Source organism: Bufo gargarizans, chromosome 8 (assembly GCF_014858855.1).
Source record: "Bufo gargarizans isolate SCDJY-AF-19 chromosome 8, ASM1485885v1, whole genome shotgun sequence".
NCBI classification, from domain to species: Eukaryota; Metazoa; Chordata; class Amphibia; order Anura; family Bufonidae; genus Bufo; species Bufo gargarizans.
The window spans coordinates 197,545,500-197,568,916 of NC_058087.1; the positions used below are offsets into that span (position 1 = coordinate 197,545,500).

The window sequence follows — 23,417 nt, forward strand, 5'->3', positions numbered from 1 at the left end:
CCTCCTCCGATTATGGTTGATGGGAATCTTGAATTTCAGGTCTCTAGAATTGTGGATTCTCGTGTTGTCCGCGGTTCTCTCCAGTACCTCGTTCATTGGGAGGGTTATGGTCCTGAGGAGAGGATGTGGGTCCCAGTGATGGACATTAAGGCCACTCGGCTCATCAGGGCTTTCCATAGGTCCCATCCTGAGAAGGTGGGCTCTGAGTGTCCGGAGTCCACTCGTAGAGGGAGGGGTACTGTCACAACCAGACATCTGAGAAGCTCTGACAGATGCCTTTCAGAACCTCCTCCTTGAGCTTTCTTTGTTTTGGTATTCAGTTTCTCATCTCGTTAGCCTCTCTCAGCTGTCTTGTAGTTGGACTGATTGCATCCCTTTAAATTCCTCCCCATAATGCAGTAGTGTGCGGTTTATACAACTTCCTGGAGTGTGTGTGCATGCTGATCCTATTTCCCAGTCTTCTACAAGATAAGTGCTGTACATTAATTTGTGATTTTCTGTTTGCTGGATCCCAGGTGACCCTGACTCCCTCCGTGTCTAGTGTAGAGAGCCGGTGGCCGTGTCCCCTCACTATTGTAGGGTGTTCAGGTGTCATATAGTCGAGGTACGAGGATATGCGATCATCCACCATTGGGGTGTTCGCATAGGCTGAGCAGTCAGGGAGAGTGCCAGGTCTTATGCAGGGGTCTCCCTTTTGTTCCTTAGCTTTGGATCCAGTGAGCTATAGATTCATGTTGCATTGTCTTGTTTCCTGTACACCTTTCCGTGACAAGCGCCCTGCAATCCTCGGTGGTGGAAGGACATGCGCCAAACTGCTATCCGCCTCAGGCCCAGCCGCCACTGCATTTACCCAGTGTGCCGTTATGGAGATATAACGTCACTGACTGTGCTTACTGGTCCACGTATCCGTAGTCAGGTGCACCTTGCCACAGATGGCGTTGCACAGTGCACACCTGATTTTGTCCCCCACTTGGTTGTGCAGGGAAGGGATGGCTCATCTGGAAAAGTAGTGGCGGCTGGGCACGACGTACTGTGGGACAGCCACCGCCATAAGGCCTTTAAAACTATCCGTCTCCACCAGACGGAATGCCAGCATTTCAAAGGCCAGTAATTTAGAAATGCTGGCATTCACGGCTAGGGATCGCAGGTGGGTAGGGGGGGTACTTCCTCTTCCTCTCCAGCGTTTGGGAGATGGAGTGCTGAACGCTTCCGTGGGACATTGTGGAGATGCTTGGTGACCCAGGTGTTGGTGTTGCTGGCAGATCCTCTGTTTGCGGGGTGGCAGGTGGCACTGTCACTCCAGAGGTGGATGAAGAGGCCGAGACTGCAGCAGAAGAGGAAGCAGGAGGAGCCAGAGACCTTTCTTGGTTTTTGAGGTGTCTACTCCACTGCAGATCGTGCTTTGCACTTAGATGCCTGGTCATGCTGGTTGTGCTCAGGTTGAGAATGTTTATGCCTCGCTTCAGGCTCTGATTACACAGCGTGCAAACCACTCGTGTCTTGTCGTCAACACATTGTCTGAAGAACTGCCATGCCAGGGAACTCCTTGGAGCTTTGGTGTGCCTGGTCCCTTGCTACGGTGGGCAGTAGCAGGCGTACTGCCTAGGGGACGGCCGCTCCGCTTTTGCACCCTGCTCCCTCTTCTGCTGTGCTGGTGGCTCTGTGCGACCACCGCCTCTTCCTCCGAACTACACAGGTGACTCGCATGACCTTCATTCCATGTGGGGTCGAGGACCTCATCGTCCTCCACATCATCTTCCCCCTAGTCTTCACCCCTGCCCTCCATGTCGGTCTGCACACTTTCGAAAGCCCCAGCCGTTGGCACCTGTGTTTCGTCATCATCCGAGACGTGCTGCGATGGTCCTCCCATGTACTCATCTTGAAACATTAGTGTTTGGGCATCGGTGCTGGGGCAGCGATAGGTGGATGGCCCTGGGAATCCCTGCTAACAGAGTCATCAAAAAGCAGAAGAGACTGCTGCATGACTTGGGGCTCAGACTGCTTGGCTGATTTGCAAGGGGGTGAGGTGAAAGACTGATGGACATCGGCTGCAGGCGCCAACTCTGATCTTTCAGCAGGAGACTTGGTGGGAGACAATGTGAAGAAACCGGAGCCACTGTCAGCAACCCAATCTACTATCTCCTGTACTTGTTCAGGCCTCACCATTTGTAGAGTCGCATTAGGCTCGACCGAATACTGCTGCAGGTTCTGTCGCCTACTCGCACCTGAGGAAGGGGTTTCACTTGTGCATATAGCTGGCGCAGATTGACCACGTCCTCTCCCCGCAACGGGAGCTTTACCAGAAGCACCACGACCGGGGCCATGTCCCTTATTTGACGCTCTCCTCATATTTCTCAAATTTAGGATCTTGCCCTAAATGGGTGTTTAATTAATAGCAGAATAGAACCACAGTATGTATCTCACACGTACAGATCCAGACTAGGCCGCAATTAAAGTTTTTTGCCCAAAATGGGTGTTTGTTTAATAACAGAATATGACAGCAGTATATAACCCTTGAATTTCACACGTACAGATGCAGCAAGGGCAGAAAAATTGTGTATTTTGCCCAAAAAGGGTGTTTTATTAATAGAAGAATATAACCCCTGTATATAAAGGGTGTATCTCACACGTACAGATCCAGACTAGGACGCAATTTAAGTTTTTTGCCCAAAATGGTTGTTTTTCAAATAACTGAATAGAACCACAGTATGTAAAATGTGTATCTCACAATGACATATGCAGCAAAGGCTGCAAAATTACGTTTTTTGCCCAAAATGAGTGTTTGCTTAATAACAGAATATGACAGCAGTAAATAAGCCTTGAATTTCACATGTGCAGATGCAGCAAGGGCTGTAAAATACTGTATTTTGCCCAAAAAGGGTGTTTTTAAAAACCCAGAAAATTATAGCTGTATTTCTAGCTTAAATTGCACACTGATTAATGCGGCAGAGGACCAAGATGAAGGTTATTGCAAAAAATGGGTGTTTTTTCAAAGCCAGAAAATTATTGAAGTTTTTAAAACTTGTTTTTAACAATCACAGATGTAGCAAGGGCTGCAATTATAAGTATTTTGTAAAAAAAAAGGTGTTTTTTTTAAATAACAGAATATGACAGCTGTATATATGGTAACGCTTGAATTTTACACGTGCAGATGCAGCAAGGGCTGTAAAATAGTGTATTTTGCCCAAAAAGGGTGTTTTTAAAAACCCAGAAAATTATAGCTCTATTTCTAGCTTAAATTGCACACTGATTAATACGGCAGAGGACCAAGATGAAGGTTATTGCCAAAAATGGGTGTTTTTTCAAAGCCAGAAAATTATTGAAGTTTTTAAAACTTGTTTTTAACAATCACAGATGTAGCAAGGGCTGCAATATTAAGTATTTTGTAAAAAAAAATGGGTGTTTTTTTTAAAATAACAGAATATGACAGCTGTATATATGGTAACGCTTGAATTTTACACGTGCAGATGCAGCAAGGGCTGTAAAATAGTGTATTTTGCCCAAAAAGGGTGCTTTTAAAAATCCAGAAAAAATATTAGTTTTTCTAGCTTAAAATTGCACACTGACTAATCTTGCAAATGCACCAGATGTTGGATATTGCCAAAAATTGTTGTTGTTTTTTTAAAACCAGATTATTAGTGCAGTATTTCAAGCTTGGATTTGAATGTCACAAAAGCTCAGATTCAGTGCAGGTGCACAGAACTTGCATAAAATGGCCGCCACCGCTGCCCATCTAACTAACAGACGGATAAAAGTTTTTTTTCTCTGTCACTGGGCTCAGGGCAGGGTGAAAAGATTGTGCACTTCACCCACACAACTAAATCTATGTAGATCGCTGAGTTCAATTGGAGTTCTGATAACAGATTCTGTCCTATTCTCTCCCTCACAGCAGCAGCATCCTCTCCCTACACTAGTAAAAGCAGAGTGACGTGCAGCACTACGTGACTGCAGCTTATATAGAGCCTGGGTCACATGCTGCTCTGGCCAATCACAGCCCTGCCATTAGTACGCATGGCTGTGATGGCTTCTAAGGTCAGACAGTTAAACGCTTGTTGATTGGCTGCTCTGCAGCCTTTCAAAAAGCGCTAAGAAATCGCCGAACACTGAACCCGAACTTGAACGTTTACTGAAATGTTCAGGTTCGGGTTCGGGGTCCAAAAATCGTAAAGTTCGGAACGAACCCGAACTTTACAGTTCGGGTTCGCTCAACCCTATTTGTAATGGAATGGAATAGAATATGGGAGTCCAACCTCTGGGCACCCCACAGACCCTGAGAATGAGGTCACAAGACATCCCCCCCTTTCTATCAATGGTTAAGGAGTGACAACATGTGTGCAGTTATTCTGCATGAACCTCAATGGAAGCCGTGTGGTCATGTGATGCGCGCTCCGCTGCCCCCGGAACTGTCACTTATATAACTTTTTGGATGGGAGTCCCCATCAGCGGCCAGTGTTCTATTACTCCTCGTGGTCGTCTTATATAAATCCACATATAAAAATCTGTAGTGCACTCCCTAGATGTAAAAACCACCACCAGAGCATTGTATCTCGGGGAATCAGAAAGGATTGGGGCCCTTGTAAGACAAATGAAGGGGCCACAAGTGTCCATAAAATCTGTAGAAGATTACAATATTTGTCTACAGTGTTGACCCAGAGTCTCAGTGGGCCATGTCTCTTCTGCCTGGTGTCATCGGCTACAATGTTGGCTTTGGCACCAGCTCTTCGGTGTCTTTTGATGTTGCTGTATCATCATTGCCTGTATCCTCAGTTTTCTGACTTTTGTTCTTCTCGCTATGTCCTATTACCTTCCCTACACCGGCTCCGACGACAGTTCCTAGTGCGACCGACCCTCCAACTGCACCCGTGACCATGGCGGCAGTTGTGCTGCTCAGTACAGCCGCAGCTTCCGCAGCCAAGACTGTTCCCGCCACAGCTGCTCCCACAATGCCTCCAGCCACACCGAGGACCCCACCACCCACGGCACACCCGATCCCCACAGCACACTTTGTGAAGCGCTTGGAGTATGCATCACAGAATTTTTTCACTTCTTGGTCCAGAACCACCTTCATCTCCTCCTTGAAGTCTGTCCTCGCTGCTATGTCGGTGCCTTTCAGACTCTGCTCATACTCATCCAGAAGACGAGACGCCTCCGCATTGACCTTCTCACTCATCTTAGAGGTCCTGACCCCCAAGATCTTAAATGTTGAAGAATTGATTGGAGCCTAAGGAGGACACACAGAGGTCAGAGTTCATTGTTTGGGATTAATGCGTTACATACAGAGCGTGACAGAGAGAGGGTCATTACCAACCAAAGAGTTTCTAATCTGTGCAGGAATGATGGCATCAGGAGTCCACTCCTTAATTAGGGTGACATCATGAATGCACTGACATCAGACCAGTCACCACGATGAGAACTGTTTATCCATTCCCAGTAATACAGACTTTCTACACTATGGTATTAGTATTCAGTAGTGATGGTAAAAGGGGAGGAGCTGTGACAACCAATGCACCAGAAAGAGGCCAGTGGTCATCATTAATAATTTAGGATGTGGTCGACCGAGGAGCGGCTGCTGCACAGGCCAAACCACGGGAAGCGTCCACTGTAGACCAGACATGTAGATTGGCGACTTCCAAACAGCGCCAACCCCGTCTGTGGACTGAGCTGCAATACCAGACACAGCCCCTAGAAATTCTAGAAATAAAATCTGTCATGTTTTTCTAACTCTAGACAACCCCTTTAAGTACTCCCCAATAACCAGCTCAGTGCATGCAGATATGGAATATATTGACCGATATTATTCTTACCTCTATTTCCACAAAATCCTTGAATTTCTTTACCGTGTTCTTTATATTTTTGTGGTTTTCAAATGAATAATACATCTGGAGGAAGAGAACGAGGAGTTAATGTGGGTGATGTCACCCTGTGAATATAGGGCATATGGGGTGAGGTGCTGACATCTAGTGGCCATTGTCAGAACTGCACAAATGAGGATAAAAAGAAAAGGCACAAAGAAAAGCTGCCGAAAACTAATAGAACGCTCATAACTTGCTGGACCACATCCTATTCTTTAGGAGACTTTTTCAGAGACATTTTAAGAAACTTAAATATGGATTATTTGCATATAATCACTCACATGAATCTTTGAAACCGTATTTTAGTGATCTGGATGAATTAAAACTTAGCTTTTATTCTAGCTCTTATAAGATAAATGAGATTTTGTTCCTCAAGATGAAAGTAAAGAGGTAGGTAATCGTAGATTGCTCACAGTGTCCCACGATATGACGGGACTTGTACTGAGGGCAATACTGAAATGTCCACAAAGGCAAAATATGAAGTGGCTGATGTATTCCAAACGTGATGTTTCAAGGTCTAGACAATTAGGGTGGTACACATCAGTATTCAGGCCGCAAGTGGTCAGGTTTGGTGCACACAGGCGCCAATATCTGACACGTCAAGGTGGACATATAACAAGTATTAAACAACAAAAAATCTATATGCACAACGACAAACACAACACAAATAATGACATGGATGTATGCGTATATCCGTGTTACATACTGCACACTCACACATCCACAGCATATAGGTGCACGGCGGCACCGCTTGAGAAAAAGACACACCACCAGGTGTCCTACCGTACAGGTTTGATGTACTCCAGGCACCTGTGTTCTTTATGTCTTTATCAGGCAGGGTGGTCCTTTTCGGCAGTTGGAGGGTATTTAAAGGGAATAAAGACGATGATTTTTCTTTTCTATCCCTAAAAGGCCCTCGCAGCCCTACAATAAGCCTCCAAAACTAGCCACGGGGTGTCCCACTAGTTGGGCCCCCGTCCGGAACCTAACCCTGGAATTGTGGTCCCTAAAAAGGCCCTACAAGGATCCCTACATGCATGTTTCTGGGGTAGGGCAATGAGCCCCTCCCCTCATCAGGGGATATAATTTCTAAGGGCCGGAAAATACAAAAAGAGAGTCACCAAAAATGGTGACTCTCCTATAGAGTAAGGCGCACAGGTGGGTGTGCAACCGGCAACGGGAATGAAGGAGAGGAGACAAGTAGAGTAAAGTTTCCTCCCTTCTGTCACTAAAGTGGAGCGCACAGATAGGTGCACAGCCACAGTGTAAAGTGGAGCGCACAGATAGGTGCACAGCCACAGTGTAAAGTGGAGCGCACAGGTAGGTGCACAGCCGCAATGAAGATAGAGAAGGGGGACAGATAAAAGCGCCCCTTGTCCTCTTATGGTGCACAGGTTGGTGCCGCAGGCATATGTCTTACCTTAAGGTAAGACATTTAACACTGTGGCTGTGCACCTACCTGTGCGCTCCACTTTACACTGTGGCTGTGCACCTATCTGTGCGCTCCACTTTACACTGTGGCTGTGCACCTATCTGTGCGCTCCACTTTAGTGACAGAAGGGAGGAAACTTTACTCTACTTGTCTCCTCTCCTTCATTCCCGTTGCCGGTTGCACACCCACCTGTGCGCCTTACTCTATAGGAGAGTCACCATTTTTGGTGACTCTCTTTTTGTATTTTCCGGCCCTTAGAAATTATATCCCCTGATGAGGGGAGGGGCTCATTGCCCTACCCCAGAAACGTGCATGTAGGGATCCTTGTAGGGCCTTTTTAGGGACCACAATTCCAGGGTTAGGTTCCGGACGGGGGCCCAACTAGTGGGACACCCCGTGGCTAGTTTTGGAGGCTTATTGTAGGGCTGCGAGGGCCTTTTAGGGATAGAAAAGAAAAATCATCGTCTTTATTCCCTTTAAATACCCTCCAACTGCCGAAAAGGACCACCCTGCCTGATAAAGACATAAAGAACACAGGTGCCTGGAGTACATCAAACCTGTACGGTAGGACACCTGGTGGTGTGTCTTTTTCTCAAGCGGTGCCGCCGTGCACCTATATGCTGTGGATGTGTGAGTGTGCAGTATGTAACACGGATATACGCATACATCCATGTCATTATTTGTGTTGTGTTTGTCGTTGTGCATATAGATTTTTTGTTGTTTAATACTTGTTATATGTCCACCTTGACGTGTCAGATATTGGCGCCTGTGTGCACCAAACCTGACCACTTGCGGCCTGAATACTGATGTGTACCACCCTAATTGTCTAGACCTTGAAACATCACGTTTGGAATACATCAGCCACTTCATATTTTGCCTTTGTGGACATTTCAGTATTGCCCTCAGTACAAGTCCCGTCATATCGTGGGACACTGTGAGCAATCTACGATTACCTACCTCTTTACTTTCATCTTGAGGAACAAAATCTCATTTATCTTATAAGAGCTAGAATAAAAGCTAAGTTTTAATTCATCCAGATCACTAAAATACGGTTTCAAAGATTTTAAGAAACATCGGAATCCCAACGTTTCATGACAAAGGCACTTTACAACCTCCTACATTTGAATAGTTTGGACTCTGGCAGGGCCGGTGCTTCCATAGAGGAAATAGGGGCAATTGCCCCCGGGCCCCCAACTCCTTAGGGGCCCCCAGCGCCGGCCGCAACTAACCACTATTCTATAATTCTATTTCTTTCTGTGTGGGACAGGACAGTGTGGCGGCGCTGCAGTGCTAATAATAACCCTGCAGGAGTCCTAGGCGGGCGGTCCGGTCTGGAGTAATGTAATTAAACTGGAGAGGCCCCCCCGCCGGCGGCCGCTCTGCCTGCGCTGTCTGTCTCTTTAAGAGACTCGAGAGCAGTGGTTAAAGTCAGCAAGTGTCATGTGGGGGGGGGCCCCCTATTGTTTTTCGCCCCAGGGCCCCATTTCACCTAGAACCGGCCCTGGACTCTGGACCAGTTGGAGCTGTGATCCAGGTGGCCATAGATCATACAGATCAGGGTGCGGTGACATCATCCTGATCTGGGACTGGGATGCGCTGCCTCCAGTGGCCATACGTGACATTACACTCTTACCTCCACTGGGGATGCACAGCTGAAGTGTTCTCTCTGCAAAGTGCGGACAAAATCCTGAAATGTAATAAAACACAATTAAAAGAACGAAGAAACCCTCTACAAACGCATCAACCTTCCGGTTACATTCCGGGGCTGAAAACCTCACTGCTGATGGTTTGTTACAATGTGTGAGGCAGACAATCCTCTCGCTCCTGTCTGATAGCTCTTACCTGCACTGATACATTGTAACAGATTCTAGCAGGACATAAATGCCATTGACCTACAAATGTAACTGCGCTACTGTACTAATCTAGAAACCGCACACTGTGAATTACAGCCTGTACAGCGATCTCTGCAGGTAGATGTCACACCTCAACATTAGGATTCATGTCCGGCCTTAACCTTCATGATGTTTTTCAGACTATAAAAGGTCAAATGTTAAGAAGATAGATCATTAAAGCTATTGGGTTACCGCTGTCACTATTATTTTATGGCGTAGAGATCACGTCTATCATCTGATATTGGAGTGAAGTGCATATGAGATTCTGGTGGGGGGGTTGATCCACCAGTATTTTGGGGTGAATCTATAGGTGTCTCGATTAGTCAGTACGTCCCAGGCCCAGTGGTCCCTTGTTCGGTCTGGCTGCAGGTTACCTATTGGATTCGTCCGAAATAAAGGAGTATTCGAGTTTGTGAGCACTTTCTTTAATGAGCAGTCATACATTGGTGCGGAGAGAGACCTCTTCCACCCCTAGGGTCTTCCCTTGCTTCTTTCTTACAACCCTAAGCGGGGGAAGGAGACGGGGGGAGAATGCACACTTAAGTTGCCCACTCACTTCTATCTTGAGGTAGATTCTGTAGGTCTGTTAGTTAGGAAGCCCTATCCCGTGCCAGAGATGTAATAATGGTTCCCTGCCTGAAATATGATGCGCGTGATCAAAACCTCCCGACATGTTTAACTGATGCATCTGCTTCATCAGGGGAGTTTGGGTTGTTCAAAACCTAAACTCCCCTGATGAAGCCGTAGAGGTCTCTCTCCACACCTATGTATGACTGCTCATTACAGCCAGTGTTCACAAAATCGAGTTCTCCTCTGCTACTTGGGAAGAATCTAGTAGGTAGCCTGCAGCCAGACCACACAGAGACCACTAGACCTGGGACGTACCGGGTAATCTAGATACCTATTGATTCCCCCCAAAATACTGTTGGATCAACCCCCCACCAGAATCTCATGTGCCCCTAGAGCCAACAGTAAATGTGCATTTTGTCATGTAGGGGATTTGGAGTTCTGTACCGGAAAATCAGAGCTTAATTAGGATATATTATACAATGAATCTCTGCTGAATGCTGGACCTCTCATGACCTGGTTTAGACGGGGAACATTCAGTATGGATTTTATTCTCAGAACCTTCTCAGCCCGGCACCTATAGATTGCTATAGGGTCTCTGGAGAGGAGAGAGCAGGCGCCTCCAGTATGGATCCCGCAGCTCTCCGGCTTCTCTACCACATTACTACAGGTGTAGACACCGTTATAATGACCGGTGATGTCCTCCTGTGTGATAGGATTATTAATGTTTTGTGTCCAACCTTCAGCATTCCTCCCAAATGGCCACACGTGATCCTCTCGCTGCGGACGTCAGTTTTACGGTGTAACCAGAGTCCTTCCACGAGGTCTGAGACGTACGTTGTCAGGTGACCCCTGAAGTCGTCATCCATGTCTGTGAATTAAGAGACGTATCATCATCATCGTCATCAAATCAGATAGTGTGGACTATAACCTGCAGGAAGTTATGGGGAGATGAGGAGACTAACAAAGTTGTACACAGGTGAATTTCCTAGTATCATCACCCTCATCATCAAACAATGATTAGAGTCCTGTCATCCTCTTGTTACTGAGACGCGGCTCAGGCTCCTCGAGCTCCTGTGTAGGTTTTCCTCCTTGCAGCAGCTCTCTCTGTTCTGGTTCGTAGAATCGTTCCATCAGTGGTGGTTCACACCTTCCCTGCTCTGTTCAGTGACCGTCCCATTAAGCAGCCATCTTACCTGGAAGCCGCCCCTGACTTGATCTCAGGAAAGTTTTCCCCGGGTGAGGCAGGAGGAAGCCGCTGACGGACGGACTGCGCAGAGTCTCCAGCACACGGTGGTTTTTCTGACTCTTCTGTAATTTCTACAAAGGAAAGACATAAAACTTTCTGTCTGGTAACCCCAGGTTCATACGTCGACCACGATCACCCGTGATTACCCGCTGCCTGTGCAAATCTCCATTATTACAGTGCTGTACTCCTCCCAGTAATCTCCAAGACCAAAGGGTCGGATCAGTTTCACCATTAAAAGCGTTTTCCAGGGGAAGAAATGGGATAAAAATAACAATTATTCACCTCACTGATCTCCAGTCACTGCCACCATCCCCACTGTGATTCCACCACCACTAGAGTCACTGCTGTCACTCCACCACCGCTATGGTCCCCACTGTCACTCCACCACTGCTATGGTCCCCATTGTCACTTTACCACTGCTATGGCCCCCATTGTCACTCCACCACCGCTATGGTCCCCACTGTCACTCCACCACTGCTATGGTCCCCCTGTCACTCCACCACTGCTACCGTCCCCACTGTCACTCCACCACCGCTATGGTCCCCCTGTCACTCCACCACCGCTACCGTCCCCACTGTCCCTCCACCACTGCTACCGTCCCCCTGTCACTCCACCACTGCTACCGTCCCCCTGTCACTCCACCACTGCTACCGTCCCCCTGTCACTCCACCACCGCTACCGTCCCCACTGTCCCTCCACCACTGCTACCGTCCCCCTGTCACTCCACCACTGCTATTTTCCCTACTGTCACTCCACCACTGCTACCGTCCCCAACTGCTGTTACCCCATTACTGCTACCGTACTCACTGTTACTCCACTCCGCTTTTGCTCCACCACTGCTATGGTCCTCACTTTTACACCACCGCCACTACGGTCCTCACTGTTATTCCTTCACCTCTGGTACTGTCCTGTCACTCCACTGCTGCTAGAGCCACTGCTGTTACTCCACCACCGCTATGGTCCCCACTGTTACACTACTGTCGCTACAGTCACTTCTGTTACTCCACTACCACTATGGTCCCCACTGTTACACCACCACCGCTACAGTCCTTGCTGTTACTCCGCCACCGCTATGGTCCCCACAGTGATACTACTGTTGCTACAGTCACTTCTGTTACTCCACCGCTGCTACGGTCCCCGCTGCTCACTCTCCACTTCCAAATCTCTGGCTTGATTTGCCAAAAGTGGCTTGGACTGTCTGCTCAGCCAATGATTGGCACATAATGCAATCACTCCCATCATCCCTGCCCCCGGTAAATCACAATCCAATCTCCAGGCCCTATGGTTGTGTGTGAAGACACAAGAACATATTCCACCATGTAGATGTGGCCCCTGGTCAGAATAAAGCCTAGGGCCCCGATTCTGCTGAGAAAACATGAAAAATCACTGAGTTGTCATGAATTCTGATTGGTTGGCTGGATGTGATGTCTATGGCTGCCCCCATCATACCTTAGTCTCATGATCTATGTAGGACTTAGCAGCTTCTCGTCCACAGTTCTTGCCCTGCCAGTCACGAACCAGAATATCCAAGTGCTGCAATATAAAACATCAAATTCTAATAACATCTCATGGGAGGATGGACCTAAGGAACGGAATATGGGTGGGGTACAGGAGGTTATGGGAGGACAGCAGGGGTTGTTGGTGCAGCGTCCGACATAAGTGTGTAAAAGGGACACTTTAAACAGCTGCCTATTTCTAATGTATTTGCAATGTATATTATTTCCTATTAATCAGGCTGGCAATGTCATTATACCCACTCGCCCCTAGGTGGTGCTGGCATCACATACTATATATAGCTAGGGTATGCTGATACAGAGAGGATGTTAGTTCAAGGAGGAGGAAGCAGAGAGAGAGAGAGAAGGAAGTTAATGGAGGAGAGAAACAGGCCTTATCCACCATGTAGCTGAAATCTCTTTCCTCCGGGGCCTGATCAAGCCTGGAGAGGACATACTAAGAGTAGTTACAGCAGCCAAGCACCAGAAAGGAAGTCTATGTCTAAATATAAAGCAAGCCTAGTGAAGGTGAAATCTGAACCTAGCCTATGGACTTTACTAGCACCAGTGCCTGAGAGCAACTCTAAGAGTGTCGGGACACGAATGGATGATTAGTGCGCAGAATTATCCTATTTCACTAGAAGCCTTCCGGGATATAGTGAGCCTGAATAATTCCAGAGAGCATCCTGCAAATAATGAAGCAGAGAGTTTGCCTGCCACGAGGGAGATCACCCTTATTGGATAGCTCAATATAATTAGAAAACAGTGTATTTAGTACCAGAGTGCTAGAGTTCGGACTTAGAATAATTACAGAAGTCTTGCCTGTAAAGTGTCAACTCTAAAGAGAACTCCTTAACTGACAACTGCCTAAACCTGATAAAAGGAATACTACTGAACCTATTTCTGAGTCATCGCTTATATCATACAAATGAACTGTATCTATACTGACTACCTAAAGGCAATTGATTTAGTAAATGTTCAACTGTTTGATTACAACTGACTCCTAATCATTTAAACTACTATAAACTACTGCACTCAACATTTGCACCTTACGGTGCTGGAGTCACAAACACAGGGGCCCAGACGCAAAAGCACCTTAAACACCCCACTACCATCAATGACACCTCAACTACCATCTGGCTGGTGTTCCATGCAATGGAGAGTGCCCGGAGGATTTCGTGCTGTCTTCCCGATCACTGCACGCTGGCCCAGGGAGACTCTGCTAACCGTGAGTACAATTGAACTACTACCCCCATCGGCCCACCGTAGCATCACGTGTTTTCCCTGCAGTCTGGTCCGCTGCAATGGAAGAATTGTGGTCAGTGGGTACAGAGACAGGGGAAGAAAACAAAGTATTGCCCCCTGCTCGTGTCTATCACCTCTCCATACACCCCTCACCTATCTACTAGAATATTGCTTGGTCATCCTGAAGTTCAACTACTCAAGCTGACAAAGGGCGGTAATCTCAGCAGGATCCCGAGCAGATGCAGAAGAGACTCAGACGAGAACTTCAGAGATTAAAAGATGGTGACATTGAAGCCGTAGGCATGGAGGATCAACTAAGGCAGGGATGGCCAACCCTGAGGCTCTCCAGCTGTTGCAAAACTACAACTCCCAGCATGCCCTCACTGCCTACAGCTATTAGCCTACAGCTATTAGCCTACAGCAGGGCATGGTGGGAGTTGTAGTTTTACAGCAGCTGGAGAGCCGCAGGTTGGCCATCCCTAAACTAAGGTTTGTTTCATGAATATCAGCCAAGAAAGACCTATATTTCAGGACATTGAGCCCCACATATCCCACAAGACATTGAGAAGAGGTCAGAAGATGATGAGTCGACAGAATGACACAGAGCAGTAGTCACCTGTAGATATTGTAGAGAAAAAGATTCCCCAGTCAGCTCCGAAACGTGGAGATACATCTGAAAAGACATGGAAATCATCATGGTCACTCCAGTCCATCTCATCCAGCAGGTCGCATGGAGAGAGGTGTCTTTATTACAGTGACTGATACATTGTGACAACACAACAAACAACTGTTCTCTGGACATAAACTTCTGATCGAGGATCTGATGAAGCTTCACAAGACTGTAGATGATGCTCAGGGACTGACACCAACAACATGGATATTTGAAGAGATTTGCGGCCGTACCTCGAGGTAATCCAGCTCCGTTTTTTTCAAGCTTTTGGTTACGTTGAAGATCTGAACAAAGATTACATTGGGAGACGTTCACAAAGAGCCCGTAACAGGTGTAAGCCCCATCACCCCCCACTACAAGATGTGATTCCAGCCTGTCAACTCCCTGGGGGAGCGAGTGAAATTATATCACCCCCGCCATACTGGAGATACAGGAGAGAGAGGCATCGGTACGTGTGGTGCACTCATGTAACTCCCCTAGTCATGTAAACGGAACAAAATTTTCAGCTGCAGAAATTTCTCCCAGAAACAAGTCTATCTAAGAGTATGGCCACACGGTATGGAGGAGATGGAGTCTCTGCATTGGAATTACCAAAGCTAGTTTATACTGCAGTTCTGTGGTGGAACATCCGCTGTACCATTCTATGTGGCAGAATGGGCAGGCCCTATGGAAGTCCACACACTACAGAAGGGTGTATTCTGAATAACTTGTTGTTCGTTGCATTTCTGGATGCCATAAATTGCAAATCATCCTCTGCCCTGGTCAATGGGTGCAGTGGGGCTTCTATTGATGGGGTTCTTTTCAGTTGTCAGAAAATGGTCTAAGTTGTATGGTGAGCTTCACCATCTGAGTTAGGTTCTTCCATTATGGCTGATTTACCCCAGACAGCAACCCAAAACCTCCAATCCCCTCCAGATTTCCAAGAATGAGGTGAAAGATAAGATCTCCTAATAGACTGAGAGTCACCTACCAGGTAGGAGCTGAGCAGCATGGACAGGGCAGACAGCTTGATACAGGTCTCTTGATTGCTCTCAATGTCCAGTGACCCCTCTGTGTCCAGAACAAACACGGCCATCTATGAAGAGAAAAGTTATCATAACTGAGGACCATATCTGAGATCATGAAAATCCCATAAGTCTGAAAAGAAAAAAGTGGGGGACCAGATTCACCGGAGTCATTAGAATAGCCACAGAGGGTTTGTTACAATGTATTGGTGTAGACCATCCCCTGTGAATGAAGTACAGGAGCAGCACACATCTCCTATCATATACACCAGGCTGATAGCTCTTACTAATGCTGGTACATGGTAACAAGCCCTCAGTCGTGTGAGCTGGACTAAATCTGAAGAGGTTTGAAGCTATATATACACACAAGAGTCTTCTCGTTCAATGAGAGCAAAGATCTTGAATTGAGTCTACACTGATCTGTCCACATTGTGGAAGAAGCTCTGTCCGAAGCTCCGATATGTTTGTTCCTGTGCAGCTAACAGATAAAGACATCACCTGCCATTCATGGTGGAGACCAAGGAGAGAGAAACACTGGGCTCCTTACCTTCTCTCCGTTCCTCTTCAGGATGAATGGGCTACTCCACACCCATATCCCCTTGGTGACATTGTCTGTCCCAGATCTCCAGTCAAACCCTTTGAGGGCCTCATCTTCTTCCCCCAAGCTGACCGGCTGACCCTTCTCCTGCACACAGAAAGATGAATTTAATGAGATCATGGGGCAGGGTGAATGCGCTAAGAACACGAGGGGAGGAGATCTGTGGAGTTATGGAGGTCATAGACCTTAGATAAATGCTGGATGAACCTGTTGACTGTAGCAGGACCAACTGACCTAATGTGTATGGAGGTGTATTGACTCTCCTCAGATGGAAGAGGTTGGGTAGAAAAAGGATCAGGCTTTTTTATTTCAACATGCCCAATCATATGTTCTTAAGACATAAGTTGCTGCGAGAGGAGTCTGGAGGGGACTAAGGTGTCTGGAAGGGAATGTAGGCGTCTGGCACTGGATTTTTCCTCTCCGCCCTTACAGGACACATGATAAGCTGAGATGATTGAGCATACGTATGGAGGGGTCAGGAGAGAAAGCTGTTGACTGAATGAAAGCTTGACGGACATCTATCTTACACAACATTCAGACTCTATTAGCAGTAGATGAGGACCAAGGACGGTTGTGTCATTTTCCCATTCACTTATGATGGAAGAGCAGACCTGAGCTCAGCTTCATCCCAGATCAGGATTCCTTGTGTCTAACCGGGTGGCTTGGAAGCACATGTCCTCATAAATGGACAAACAGTGGTTGTCAACCACCATCCTTTTACGTTTTCTGAAGTGGTCCTGGTTCGGTGAGGAGGGGCATGCGCTATACAAAAGATTGATCCCTCTCAAGAACAGAACTTCTGGATGGCAGTGTAAACACACAATGGTCCCCCCCCACCCCCTACCTGTATACAAACAATTATCTTTAGCCCTGGGTTGGAGAAAAACACAAGCCTGACACCTGACCCTGGACAGGAAGGTGGTGAAGAGGACAGTTTTATCGCTGGTCATGTATTGTAGGATGTGGCCTTGTATACTGCAGGTTATAGCTCCTCACCAGTCTGTGAAGAGCTCTCAGAATATAATTCAGCAAGCTGGATTTTCCTCCTCTCTTCTCTCCGATCACACAGATGAGGCACAGGGGGCAATCAGAGATCTCACTGTCCAAAAAGCATCTGTCCACAGCGGATTCATCCAGCCACATCTTGCATGTTGTGTCAGTGTAGACCAACTGGATGGGACGTGCAGGAGTCTGGGGACAAATTTATGCAAAATAAAGATTATATTTCTACATAGATCTTGAGATAAAGCCGATGCTTGTAAGTGGGTTGCAATTCAGGCAGTGCCCAGTGGCCTGGCAGTTGAGATTCTCCATTGTGAACCCACCTAAGACATCAGTGAAGGGAATTACTTTCCCCTTTGGAAAGAGGAAGTTGACTCTAGTTCATTGATCTTCGACTAATATCACTGGCGTGGTTGAGGTGCCCATGGCGGTCCCTTCTATTCTCTAATAACCCACATACAGTTTGGACATGGTGTCCTGACAAACTGTCACAGATCTGTGCTGCACCGTGAGGTGTGGACTTTTCACCAGATACAACTAATATTAGTCATCAGTAAGGTTTGTTATTGACCGAGCACCATCACACTCTGCTCTGACAACTCGCTTTCACCCACCATTTTGGACTGCTCTTCTTTGACAACCAGCTGAACCTTGGACACCAGGTGCTGGAGGCGGTAGGCCGGAATCAGCTGGTCTCTAGGACAGACTTTTCTGCACTCTGGACATCGATGACGCTGGGGTTGTGGGGTGGCCCAGTAGGAAGAGATGCAGGATTTGCAAAAGGTGTGACCACAGGTGATAGAAACCGGGTCACTGAGCTCCTGGAGGCAGATGGAGCAGGTGATATCCTCTTTTAGTTTGAAGAAATTAGCAGAGCCTTCATTTGGAATGGCAGCTGTAACACAGAAATATCCAGGAGAGAAAAAAAGAAACGTTACAAGGAAGGAATATATGTGGTCTGACACTCATAGAGGTGCATCACAGGACACACACAGCTCTGCTATATCTCAAAGTTTCATTATGATAAGCTATCTGTGGTTTACTTTGGAATTTCGGAAACGCTTACAGCATTATCTGTGCTCAGAGGGTAATGTTTGAGCAACGCAGTTATAGGGCAAATCCAGCTCTGCTACATCTGTATGAATGTCAGACATACACAGCATAGATCAGATGACAAAGGAGAAAGTACAGTGTAAACATGGACAAAGGCCGACAATATGATAGGCTAATAACCGGATCACATGACCTGTGCCGGAAATAAAACGCTCATACTGTCTACAGAATAAAGTAGGGAAACTTAGGGTTTATAGCTGCGGTTCCCCATGTGACCAGCGCAGTCACCTCGAAAATGGTGGAGCCTGCAGAAGAGAAGAAGCAAAAACAGGAACAGAAACTGATAAGAAAAGGCAACATCTCTGACAGAGGATCTCTGAATAATCAACACAAAGCAGGAAGAGTCGCACCCATCACCTATTATAGTCTCACTAGGGATGAGTGAATCGACTTCGGATGAAACATCTGAAGTCGATTCGCAAGAGCTCCGTACAGTATTAGAATGTATTGGCTCAGATGAGTCGAAGTTATTGCTTCGCGAAGTCTCGGGAGACTTCGCGCAATAACTTTATAAATTAATTTGTACTGTAAAGAAAACATTTCCCGAACTCGGGTTCGGTTCCAAGTGGTACCTTGGAACCAAACCCGAGTTCGGGAAATGTTTTTTTACAATATATATCAATTTCTGAAGTTATTATGCAAAGTCTCGTGAGACTTCGAGAAGTAATAACTTCGGCTCATCGGAGCCAATACATTCTAATACTGTACGGAGCGCTCGCTCCGTACAGTATTGAAACGATGTTTTATGCGAATCGACTTCAGATGTTTCATCCAAAGTCGATTCGCTCATCCCTAGCTGCTACAGAATGTGATGACATCATAGAGCTGCACATGTGACATCATGAATCTAAACCACTGGATCAGAAGATATTGGGGGGGGTAATGTGGTATAGGACATGGCAACTTAACCTTCAGATCTTACCGGACTTAGGCTGAAAGCGTACCTGAGGTTTCATTAAAAAAAAATCATTTCTCTGCTTCTTTGGACAATCATAACTGTGATGCCTCTTTCACACGACCGTATGGCTTTTTTGTTTTGCGGGCCCTTTTTTCTGGATCAGTTTTTCCATTTTTTGTTTCCGTTGAGTTTATATTTTGGTTCCGTTTTTCTGTTCGTTTTTTCCATATGGCATATACAGTAATTACATAGAAAATATTGGGCTGGGCATAAAATTTTCAATGGATGGTTCGGCAAAAACGGAACGGATACGGAAGACATACGGATGCAGTTCCGTATATGTTCCTTTTTTTTGCGGATCCATTGACTTGAATGGAGCCACAGAACATGGATTTGCGGGCAATAATAGGACATGTTCTATCTTTCAACGGAACAGAAAAATGGAAATATGGAAACGGAATGCATACGGAGTACATTCGTTTTTTTTGCGGAAACCATTGAAATGAATGGTTTTGTATACAGACCGTATACGTAATGCAAAAAACGGCCCGTAAACGGGAATAAAAAATGGTCATGTGATGAAGGAACAAGTGTTTTTTGGACTTCCCTAAAAATCTTCCTCAGCCATATTATTCCCTGTTTCACTGCACAACTAGATGCATTTCACTCAGAAGCAGGGTCATCTCCCTTCTTCCAGCACTGTACTGCTGTGATCTCCTTTACCTTACTTCCCATTATGTTTGTTTTCAGTTCCAGAGCGCACAAAACAGATAAGGAGGGAGAGATCACACTTAAGGGCCCTTTATACAGGCCAAGAATTGAAAAGATCATCGCTAACGAGCATTCATAGTAACACTAATTAGCAATGATTGGGTGGTGTAACGAATGAGCAAACCACCAAGAAATCGGATCATTAGTGCAGCACAAAAATCCTCGCTTCCCGGTGGCAGATTGTGCCGTGAAAACTCGATCTGCTGCCGGGAAACAACAAGTCTGTATGGCATTAGCGTTCGCCCCTCCCCATACTCTGGGGTGAATGCAGTGGTCTCCTCCGCCAGTGATCAGCAGATTGTCGGGGAAGGAACGTTTTGTACACCGTCCCTCCAAAACATGCTCTTCTTTAAAGCCCATGATAGCTGTGGAAAATTACCAGCTTCTTATGCAAAGTCCCAAAAGTCTCTCAGTATTCATTAATCCTTTCCACAGAGCCTTGAAAATACAGTGCAAATAAAAAGGATATACAGTATATCACAACATACATACAAAATGCAGTTACATAGTATTAAAACAGTGCAAGTTAATCCTTTCAAGTGAAGCAAAGTAAGAAGTTTATAACCTTGCATAGGGGAAACAGGGGCAAATGTCCGCACAGTACCCCCTCTCCAGGGCACTACAGATGCAGTGGAGGAAGGTACCCAGGCAGGGACAAGGAGAAGGATTTGGTGGAGGAGAACACCCAGTGAGGGACAAGGAGAAGGACTCAGAGGAGGAGGACACCCAGGGAGGGAGCGGGATAAGAATACAGAAGAGGATGACACTGTGGAAGGGACAAGGAGAAGACTTTAGAGGGGGAGGACACTCAGGAAGGGAGAAGGAGAAGGCTGCAGAGGAGGAGGACACCCACAGAGGGACAAGGAGAAGGATACAGAGGAGGAGGACACCCATAGATGGACAAGGAGAAGGATAAAGAGGAGGAGGACACCCAGGGAGGGAGCGGGATAAGAATACAGAAGAGGATGACACTGTGGAAGGGACAAGGAGAAGACTTTAGAGGGGGAGGACACTCAGGAAGGGAGAAGGAGAAGGCTGCAGAGGAGGAGGACACCCACAGAGGGACAAGGAGAAGGATACAGAGGAGGAGGACACCCATAGATGGACAAGGAGAAGGATAAAGAGGAGGAGGACACCCAGAGAGGGACAAGGGAAAGGATGTTTAACGCCCCGAGTCGCATTACCACTCCTACGCCCTTCTCCCATCTGTGTATGCAGGTAAGGTGTCAATCTATATATTTTCCCTAGGTCCTCCATATTGTGCATTTCCTATGTTTGAAACTGTTGTGTTCATGTAATGTACCTGTTTCACCAGAGGTGGCAGCAGACTTGGCAGTGCTACTTGTTGGAGAGAATGAAACCCTCTCTCCATTCTGACCCTCACTCAGGAAGGGAGCAGACTAGTTGGTCAGAGATCAGTTCAGCTTACCCCCCTTCTAGGGGAAAGTCCTAGCTTACCCCAGCTAAGCAAAGTAAGCCAGCAGAGGACCTTCAGCTTTGCTGGATGTAGAGGACACAGCTTGGAGCCTCTTACAGAAAAGGAAAAGTGCTCTAATCAAGAGACAGACAACAGAGAGAGAAATTGCAGCATACAGCAAAGGAAAAGTTCCTATTTAAGCCTGTCAGCATAGCAGAGCTGAGATTGTCATTGTCTGCCATTTTATGCTAAAACCTGCTGGTAACCAAGACAAAGTTGGAAGATTGCTTCTGTAATGAAAGTTTATTCAAGTAAAGCTTCTAACAACTATATACATGGTCTGGACTCAATTCATTCTACAAATCCCTCAATTATTCACCCTATTCACTCTGCCGCGGACGAACGCCTGGGGTTCCCGGATATCCAGGTAGGAGCACCGTGACACGTGCACAGCCACATCTAAAGGGACATTGTAGGCTACCATTACACCACTCTGGCATTCCTACACCTGGGTATCACCAACACCATCTACTTAAGGGGACTCTGTCCCTTGTTGCTTCAATGCAACTGGCGTCCCTAAAAATTTACTTTAAAAAAAAAAAAACAGACGCATGTACAGACGCTGCAAGTTTTTGCGTCTACGAACAGGATTACGTGTGTGTCCCTAAACTGCAAGAACTACAGAGGAGCTACTTTGGTGCCTGTAAAACCCCCTACAAGGGACTTTAGTGCATTTACTCACTGCTGGAGAGTGTGAATCTGCAGCGATTGCAGTACTGTGGCAAAACAGTGGTTAATCGGCCATCTTGGATTTGGACCCTAGTGGGCCCCTTAGACTTTAATGGCAGGCGAACCTGAAAAACCTTCAGGTCATATTTGCAGCCACCAAAATTACTAGAAGTGCACAAATCGTCCCAAAACATGGACAGACCTGATGTATTAGTCGAATTTGCGATCTCCATTCATAATTTTTCCAATGCAAAATATTGGCAATGTAATTTTTGCATATTCGCATGCGCAAAATAGGCGCGGCCTACTACTTTTCTGGATGCGATCAGAAAAGATGCTTGGCAACAATTTTCGCAACGTTGAGGAAGAACTTCTCACTGTAATTTGACATTAAGCAGTGTATTTAAAAAAAAAAACGCCATTGCGAAAATCCCTAATGATGCGATTTTTTTTTTCACGGTACACACAACTTCACATTTTATAAGGTCTCATGAGATATTAGTGATTGCTGCACTAAGTATTGTTGTGAGAACTTGCCACTCCAGTACAGGACCCAAAAATTAGCCAATAAGCATTCACCTGACAGCAGACAACTTTGTAGGATTCTGTGGCTGGAGGGACATTAGGCGGTCACAGGATAAATATGTAACTGTCAGCCAGTACAGGCCACAAAAATTAGGCATTCAACAGACCTTTTATGCCGCTGTATTTACCTAAGACAGTGACCATTCTTTGTTCTGGGTGGTGGCGGATATTTGTGGGCTGTCATGAGGAAATTCAATCAAATGTGGTCGACTTGTCACATGTGTTGAATTCCTCCGAGATCCATGCCTCCTTTTTAGAAATGTGAGGTAGTCCACACTGTCGTGAGCTAGGCGAGTGCCCTTATCGGTCACGATCCCCCCTGCTGCGCTGAACGTCCTTTCAGACAGGACACTGGACGAGGGGCGAGCCAACAGTTCCATGGCAAATTGTACCAGCTCTGGCCACAGGTCAAGCCTGCACACCCAGTAGTCCAGGGGTTCATCGCTTCTCAGAGCATTCACATCGGCCATTAACCCGATGTAGTCGGACACCTGTCGGTCTAGGGGTTCCCTGAGGCTAGATCCGGAGGACGGCTGTCGATGGGTTGGCTGCAAGAATGATTTCATATCCGAAGTGACCAACACATCTTCAAACCGCCCTCTTCTTGCAGGTGCTGTAGGATCTGCCAGCGCCCGCAACAGCAAAATGCAGCATCTCTTGCAGCAAGGCCTGAAAATGCTGCATTCTGCCAGCCCTCTGTAAAGCTGGTAACATGTCTGCCATTTTGTGTTTGTATCGGGGGTCTAAGTACGTTGCCACCCAGTACTGGTCCTTGCCCTTTATGCTTTTTATACGGGGGTCCCTCTTCAAACACTGGAACATGAAGGCCCCCATTTGCACTAAATTGGAAGCGGTGGAGTGCCCTGGCCTGGCTCCTGCTAATCGCCCAGGAGAATGTCG

At 46.7% G+C, this 23,417-nt stretch overlaps 1 protein-coding gene across 1 annotated transcript in view; it reads right to left on the reverse strand.

The window, feature by feature from the left end:
• Positions 1-4,093: 4,093 nt before the first annotated feature.
• The window catches only part of LOC122945558 (RING finger protein 112-like), a 29,266-nt gene continuing 9,942 nt past the window's right edge, over positions 4,094-23,417 (reverse strand). Inside the window, exons 3-14 of the mRNA XM_044304622.1 lie at positions 17,619-17,899; positions 16,999-17,193; positions 15,952-16,089; positions 15,371-15,475; positions 14,634-14,684; positions 14,347-14,403; positions 12,442-12,525; positions 10,940-11,063; positions 10,484-10,614; positions 8,918-8,971; positions 5,805-5,879; positions 4,094-5,221 (exon numbers count right to left, since the gene is read on the reverse strand). Of these exons, the coding sequence (XP_044160557.1) occupies positions 4,694-5,221; positions 5,805-5,879; positions 8,918-8,971; positions 10,484-10,614; positions 10,940-11,063; positions 12,442-12,525; positions 14,347-14,403; positions 14,634-14,684; positions 15,371-15,475; positions 15,952-16,089; positions 16,999-17,193; positions 17,619-17,899 (1,823 nt within the window). The 3' untranslated portion in view covers positions 4,094-4,693. The remainder of the gene's footprint in view (positions 5,222-5,804; positions 5,880-8,917; positions 8,972-10,483; positions 10,615-10,939; positions 11,064-12,441; positions 12,526-14,346; positions 14,404-14,633; positions 14,685-15,370; positions 15,476-15,951; positions 16,090-16,998; positions 17,194-17,618; positions 17,900-23,417) is intronic.